General features: G+C 48.2%; 1 protein-coding gene across 2 annotated transcripts; it reads right to left on the bottom strand.

Annotated features, from left to right (window-relative positions):
* Positions 1 to 422: 422 nt before the first annotated feature.
* Positions 423 to 6,951, bottom strand: Slc35b1 (solute carrier family 35 member B1). Of its 2 annotated transcripts, none has more exons than XM_057776836.1 (9): positions 6,709 to 6,951; positions 5,760 to 5,863; positions 5,021 to 5,151; positions 4,408 to 4,438; positions 3,740 to 3,897; positions 2,717 to 2,843; positions 1,788 to 1,894; positions 1,522 to 1,675; positions 423 to 714 (listed from the first exon to the last, which is right to left on the bottom strand). In XM_057776836.1, exons 1-9 carry the CDS (start codon positions 6,918 to 6,920, stop codon positions 662 to 664), a joined length of 1,077 nt encoding a protein of 358 aa, XP_057632819.1. In that variant the 5' UTR covers positions 6,921 to 6,951; the 3' UTR covers positions 423 to 661. The 2 variants fall into 2 exon arrangements, with proteins under 2 accessions (XP_057632819.1, XP_057632820.1); XM_057776837.1 differs by having other exon boundaries at positions 5,021 to 5,126; positions 6,709 to 6,737.
* Between the last annotated feature and the right edge of the window lie 832 nt (positions 6,952 to 7,783).

Genomic DNA, 7,783 nt, shown 5'->3' with positions numbered 1-7,783 from the left:
AAGGAAGGAGGGAGGGGGGTCAGGAAAAGCATGTTCAGGGACCTTGGAAACACGTTCATGATTCATGCACAAGTTCTCGGTGAAGTCTGGCTGAGGGGTGCAGCAGGAACAAGAGAAAAGCCAGTGGTTTCTGAGGTCTTTGCCTGTTTCAACCTCTAGGTGTTCCTTGAGAACACACCTTTCGTTTTCTGGCGACTCGTTTGCTGCCGTGCTTTGAAGTGATTTTACATCCCCTGGCTCAAACAGCCAGCCACCTGTCTCAGCATATTTAGAACTCGCCCGTGGGAACAGAGGCTGCTGGCACAACCCTGCCAACTCCCAGAGCTGCCCCTGCTTATACACACTTCTGTGCACTTCATGGGGGAGCCTTAGCACCCAGCCTTGCCAAACCCAGCCCAGAGAGCAGCAGTAGGGTCTTCAGCTTGCCTTTGTTCTCTTTATTTGTGCTAGACTATACAAAACCAGAAATTAGCAACCTGTCTTGTTAAACCCCAAGTGCTTTGTTTAGAAGATTCGATCTTGCTTCCTTTGATTTTATTTTATTTTTTTAATAAAAAGATTGAAACCCAGTCCCTTATTGTGACTGAGTCCATTTTCCCAAGATGTCACCGTTGGAGATAATAATTTAAGTGTTTCTGGAGTGGAGGAAGCCTCTCTCTTCCTAGTGGGAGGTCTTCTTTGTTCCTTTCCCAAACTTGGCATCAAGACCGAGACCTATGGAAAGGAGAGAAGCTGCTTAAACTTCATAGGAGGACATGAAGCCTGCCAGCCTAGCTTCCCAAAGGTGAGCTTTAGACATAAAAAACTTTGTTTGGAGACAGGGTCTCACTATGTAGCTCTGGCTGTCCTGTAACTCACTATGTAGACCAAGCTGGCCTCAAACTCACAGAGGTCTCTCTGCCTCTGCCTCTGGCTCCGAGTGCTAGGATTAAAGGCGTGCACCGCTTTGCCCAGTTTTAGGTACAACAAACCTGGGAAGACTAATTTTATATAGCTTCTTCAAAGACAGCAGAATGATAACAAATGAAAAGAAAAACCACCAAGATACTGGTAACACACACACACACCAATACCAAAACAAAAATCAAAACTTCCCAGTTATTTCTTTTAACTCTCATATAATATCATAGGTTGGCAGGGAAGTAAATATCAAACTCTGTCCCACTCAGGATTTTGAAAATTCATGTCACTAAAGGACACCACTAAGACAGAATGCAGAGGAGGAAGGCAGCATTAGAAATAATGCTTCCTTTTCTCCTTTACGAAAATTTTCTTTAAAGTAACAAGATAAGCCAGGCAGTGGTGGCACATGCCTTTAATCCTAGCACTCGGGAAGCAGAAGCAGGCAGATGTCTGTGAGTTCGAGGCCAGTCTGGTCTACACAGCTAGTTCCAGGACAGGCTCCAAAGCTACACAGAGAAACCCCACCTCGAAAAACAAACAAACAAACAAACAAACAAATAAATCTACCATTTTCCCTCTGTGGCCCCCTTAGAGGCACTTGCTGTGGGTAGAACTCACCCAGGAATACCAACACAGTGCCCACCCACTGCATGGAGCTGATGGGATTGGCAAAGAAGATCACAGAAGCCAAGATGGTGAAGAACTTCCGTGTTGTGGTGATGATGGAGCATGTCAGAGGACCAAAGTACACAACCGTCATGAAGATAAAGCTCTGGAAAGAGAAAGGTGTGTGAGACTCCTGAGCAGAGCCATGAGAGATACAACAGGCACCAAAACTGGCCGGTCCAGGAGGGAGTTAAGTTTGCCTCCTCCAAAGAACTCACCTGACCCAGGGCACTGGTCAGGCCAAAGAGCAGGATGTTATAGATGATGGTCGGGTACCTCTCAGCAAAGCTTAAGAACTCCCAGAGCTCTCCAGTGAACAGGATCCCTAAAAAAATTCAAGAGGTAAACAGCTCATCTTATGCTTTCCCATACACCTGCATGCAGCCTGCTTAAATACCATGATGGAGGCTGAGTGAGGAACCATATGTAGAGTTTATTCTGGCCTGGTTTGCATCTTTCTCAAATTTTTACCTAGTTACAGACATTAACTTGATTTTCCAAGAAAGGCTTACTTCTCCAAAAGTGATTGATGTTGGGTATGTTTGGCTTGTGCCTGTAATCTCAGAACTCAGGAAACCGAGGCAGGAGGATTGTGAGTTCTAGACTAGTGCAGAGATCCTTAGCTGCTGCAGACAGTGACCTCTAGGTCTCCAGCTCAAGGACACCCCTGGAACAGGTCCCCTCCAGCTACCAATAGTCTTCTCCATTAACCCCATCGTGCTACATGAGAAATACCTTCTTCATGTGCTCAGATTTGAGAGGTTAGGAACCACTGATTCCAAATCAAAGGATTCATACATGAACTCCATTCAGGGTACTACTAAGTTCACAAGCACCATACTGTATGTCTTATTCGTTTTATGAGAAAGAATGTTCCTAGATACCTGTGAGTGTTCCACCACTTAGCTTCTCATGACATCTAGCACATGTCTGCCCCTATCGTGTCGGACTCAGGGAGCAGAGGGACATTGCCAGCACAGGTCTTTCCAGGAAGGTCTCTCAAGGGTTGGACAGAAGGGCATGTTGGAACCAAGTCAGGCCCTTGGCCTGCACAAAGTTAGCAACTGGCAGCAGAGTCAGGGATAAAAGGGTGAGAGCAGTCTGCCCTCTGGTGATCTGTGCAGAGAACAGCAGAATGGCTCCTTACCAGCACCGAGCAGCAATGTGGACCAAAGGTTGATGTTCAACATCATGTGGTTGGAACCTGTTTGGTAATGAGCCCGCATGTGGTCCTGGGAAACACCTGTCAGTCCATCCAGGGTGAGAGACAAGAGCTAGGGAAGGAAAGGGAGCAGCTGGCAATGAGGTGGCCAGCAGGGCCCCTTCCTAACCCAGGACAAGACCTTCCCCTAAGGCACTTCAAAAAACTCCTGCCCTAAGACAGAGTCTCGGAACTAAAGTTGTCTGCGGTCAGGTGTAGGGGGTAGAGAAAGACCACGCGAGCTGCCCTCTGGCAGGCACTGGACTGACAGACTAACTGCATCACGATGGACTGAAATCAGAGTAGAGCAGGAAGACCGCCATTTCTCAGAGACGAAGCCAACAAACTGGTGCACAGGGACTGGAACAGGCCACAGTGAGTGGGCCTCCTCCTGCAGGGTGCCTCTCTGCTCAGTAAGAACTAACTCGAGACTAGGTTCTGAGATCTGACTGCCTGGCCTGGACTGCCACTGATCCTGACTGCCCCTTTTATGCATGTGACAATGGGCAAGTGACTCAGCCTCTTCTCAATTTCACTAGTAAAATGGAGATAACACTACCTGTGTTAAGAGAGGTTATAAAAGTTAATCAATGAAAATAGGAAGCACGTGGGACAGGGTCCAACACTCAGCGATAGCGCCTATTGATTTGAGTCTGGCTTCCACATTGCCCGAAAACCGAGGGAGGCACATGCCACTCCCTACTTCTTGGCTCTTGGGTCTCTCTGAGCTCACACCGGAATCTAAGCACAGACCCCAGAGCACTCTTCGCCAGGAGAGTTTGCTTAAGCTACAGCTAAATATTTCAGCCACTTTACTGTGGTCATAGCAGAGCCAGGGTCCTTGCAGCAAAGACCAGCAACAGGAGTCAAGGGACAATACTCCCTCCCTTGGCTTCCTGCCTGCCTCAGCTGGGGCTGTCCTTGCTGGAATCTGCTAGAAAAGGCTGCCTTCCCTAAAGGACTGCATACCAGAAGCAGCTCTCCAAAGCCGACTGTGTGCTCTTCTACCCCAACCATCTTCTTAGGCTTGTACATGAAGAGAGCCACACCGGCCACAATTAGCAACACACACAGGTACTTGGCCAGGGGGTACTTCTTCTTCAGGAGGGTCACCCCAAGGAGCATAACTACAGGGGAAAAACAAACAAGAACAGCGACAGTTCAAGCATCCACTGTTGTCAGCGACCCCAATACCCTCCTCCTGAGAGCCATGTCACGAGGAGGGAGAAAAGAGGGTGAGAGTTGGGAGGGGTATCAGGCTGGCGGCCAGATAAAGGTAATTGAGCAACAGGCTTGAGTATTCAGTAAGGTGGAGAAGGGCAGAGGACAAAAGTCCAGGAAGCAAGTGGGCAAGGACCAAGGGAAAGAGGAGGCACTGAAAGGAAGAAACTGTGGGACTCAGGGTGGGAGAGGACAGTGTAAGCACAGGGGCACCACAATGGCTGAGGACACAGAGCAGGCAAGGTCAGCTTTTGGCCCCCACACAGTCTGTGTACACCACAGGAAGCAACAGACGACAGAAAAATCCCTAGGGAGATCTATGCCGGGATGGTAAAACCCAAAGGTACTCAGAGCTCTTGGGGGGAGGGGAAAGAGTGAGCACAGAACATGGAGACCGGACCTGCTTCTTTGCTTACCTGGGATTGGCTTACAGGATTTACCGAGGACCTGAAATGAAAGTGAGCAAGTAATTTCTGAGCGCCTGTGATGTGCAGGGATTAGAGCAGGTGCTACATTAAGGGGTATTAGCACTGGACCTCTATCAGAGAACTTGGCCTCAAAAAGCAGTCCTATCATGGCCAAATCCATACCATACCCCAATTCTATGGTCCTACATTCTACACTCTTAGACTGGTTTTTTTTTTCTCTCACCCCTTCTCTCTCTCTCTCTCTCTCTCTCTCTCTCTCTCTCTCTCTCTCTCTCTCTCTCTCTTTCTTTTAACATAGTCTCAAGCAGCCCAAGCTGGCCTCCAACTATAGCTGAAGATGCTCCTGACCCTCTGATTCTGATCCTCCAGCCTCTACCTACCAAGTGCTGGGACCGTATGCATGTGACACCATGCCTGGCTCATGCAGTGTTGGGGATGTAACCCAGGTCTTCATGCAGGCTAAGCAAGCTCTACCAACTGAGCTACATCCCTAGGCCTGTAGGATTGTTTCTTTCTTATTTAAATCACAGACTTGAGGAAAGACCCCTTAGTCTTGTCCACACAATTTTGAGCCGCCTCTCATCTCACCCTGAGATTTCACCTGAGTTGGATAGTTGACAAACTGTAGTGCTGAGTTGCTGGAGACCATGGCACCCACATAGGAGACAGAGCAGGCAGCATAGAGCCAGGTCCGAGTACGATCCACCCTGGCAGTGTCAAAAAACTGGATCACTGGGAGAAGACAAAAATAAAACAAAAACAAACAAAACATACAAGAGAAACCCGGTGGGGCAAGGATGGACCATTAAGCAAAAGTTGAGGCCATATGAAAGGAACTTGTCTGTCAAGCAAGACAGCTATTTCTACCTTCTTAAGCTGGAAAATCTCTGAAAATTATTCATCTCTCCACTTTCCCTCAAGCTTAACAAGACCACATGCAGAGTGGAGGCAGGGATTCACTGAATCCCTAGAAAGGGTGGCTTAACTCTGCCAATAGGTTTCAAGGAACAAAGACATGTTTGAAGCTGTCATACAAAGCAAAGTCAAAGGGATAAAGGGGAAAATGTTCTAAGTATTTTCAATGGGGATTTAAAACTCTGATGACCCAGTCATTTCTGACTCAAAAGTTGGTATAATTTAGAGACATAACTTTTTTTTGAGACCTAATATTTTAATCTCATTTCACAGTCATTAGTTTTACAGACGGCAGGAAGGCTGTTTAAACACTCCAAGAGTACGGAGGTAGGGAAAACTTAGATTTTTAAAGATGAATCCATGTCTAATACCCAGAATATGGGGGAAAGGAGGGTGCACCGAACAAATTACTATGAGGTACTCACAGATCTTGGCAAACATAGCATTGATCACACACTGGATGAAAACCAAAGTTAAGGCGAAGGTGAACGTCTCCTGTTTGGGTCCTTCCCCATACTTTCCTCTTGTTCTAAGATGAAATGCAAGAAAAAGAGACAGGCGAAATCAGTATGTGTCACTCGGTGTCATCAAGTATTCTCAGAGCCACTGAAGGTTTTGGAAGTATCATGCTTTTGTGGATGCAGCGAGAGGTGGTAAGTATCATTGAGTTTATTTACCCAAAGGGGCCGATTTGATTTAAACCTAGAAACTAGATAGGCCAACCTACTGATATCATAAGCTAAGGAAAGGATATCCGTAAAGAATTACAGGTAGAGGGCCGGGCGGTGGTGGCGCACGCCTTTAATCCCAGCACTCGGGAGGCAGAGGCAGGTGGATCTCTGTGAGTTCGAGACCAGCCTGGTCTACAGAGCTAGTTCCAGGACAGGCTCCAAAACCACAGAGAAACCCTGTCTCGAAAAACCAAAAAAAAAAAAAAAAAAAAAAAAAAAAAGAATTACAGGTAGGGGCAACAAGGAAAGTCAGATAGCGGGATAAAAGTATCCCCAGTAGGAAAGCAAGACCGAGAGCAAAAAGATTAGCAGTCTGCAAGCACCTGAGCGTTCAATAAAAGACCTGGGTCTCAGGTCACGGAACACTCTAGTAATCAATAAAGTCAAAAAACATCTAAAGGAAGAAGAATCACATGCCAAAACTCCAGAGGCCGTCCCTTTAATTTTAGAATTACAAGGATGCTCAGCCGCCAATGCATAATAGCAGAGTGCAAAAAGAGGTCAGAGGGCCGAGCCGGAAAAGAGGAAAACCTATACCAGACACAGGAAGCCTGAGGGCCGGGCCGTAAAGTGGACGGTGGGCACTGGACGCCGGCCCTGGCTGGGGGCTATTAGCAGTCCTGCCCCCCTAGGGTGCACTCACATCTTCTCCTGTAGGATCCCATAGTAGAAATAGCAGACAAAGACACCCAGGAAGCAGAGCGGCAGGCGCAGCCGATCAGGCACCAGGGATCTGCTCGCGGCCATGAGACGCACCGACGAGTCGGCCGGAGACCCGCTCAGAGCAGGTGGCGGTAGCGGCGGCGAAGGCGAAAGCTCCAGGCGGACATCGCCGGCCGGCGGCAGGGGCCTCATAGGAGCTGCGTGCGACCGCTGCCTCGTAGGACTCAGGAGCCACCTCCAGAACTGCCAGCTCACAGCTGCCGAGAGGGAAATGCCTCCCGCCCCGGCAGCAACATTCTAGGAAAGAAGGCAGGTCTTGAAACCTTGACTCCATTCCTGGTGGCCGAGAAAGCCCGCCATATCGAAGTTAATACCTCATCCCCTAGATTTTTCCGATCAGGCAACGCCGAGGACACCTACAACCTGCAGCTTGGCGGGGAGGCCTAGGCGATAACCCGGCGTATAGTGATGACGTAGAAGTATGTGGACGTTATCAATTGGCTATGGGAGTGAAAATAGACGGATGGGCGGAGAAAGAGGCGGTGAGGCCAGGAAAGTGAATCAAAAGCCTTCTTTTGCGGTCAGCTGTCAGGCCTCAGCTGGGTCCTAACGCCAAGCTCTCTTTATAGAGCCGTAGCGCCCTCTAGCCGCTGCCCAGCGTAAGCGACTCCAATGTCTATGGGGCATTCAAGGCCTGGCTGAGGGATGTGGGTCTTCTGACACTTCACCAGGCTTCCAGGGAAGGAGGCCCGTGGGGCAGGCTCCGTGATCAATCAGGGCTCTTGTCACTTAAAGGCAGCACAGCAGTGTTACTTAAATTCCGAGCCAGTTTTCTCACTCTGTAAACTAGGGGTAATTAGTAGTAACCACCCTGTCACCCTTTGAATGCTCTGAGGATTAAATGAGCTACCGTTTACCAAAGTGTTTTATAAACTGTAAAGTACTCTGTGCAAGTTTGAGGTATTATTAGTCATCACAAATTCTCAAATCCAATCGTATTTCCTCACCTCTTGGAGGTGCAAACTTCAAGTTTATTGAATTTTTTTTTAAGACAA

The sequence above is a fragment of the Chionomys nivalis genome, chromosome 7 (genome assembly GCF_950005125.1).
Source record: "Chionomys nivalis chromosome 7, mChiNiv1.1, whole genome shotgun sequence".
NCBI lineage: Eukaryota > Metazoa > Chordata > Mammalia > Rodentia > Cricetidae > Chionomys > Chionomys nivalis.
This window is presented reverse-complemented; position numbering and strand designations above follow the sequence as displayed.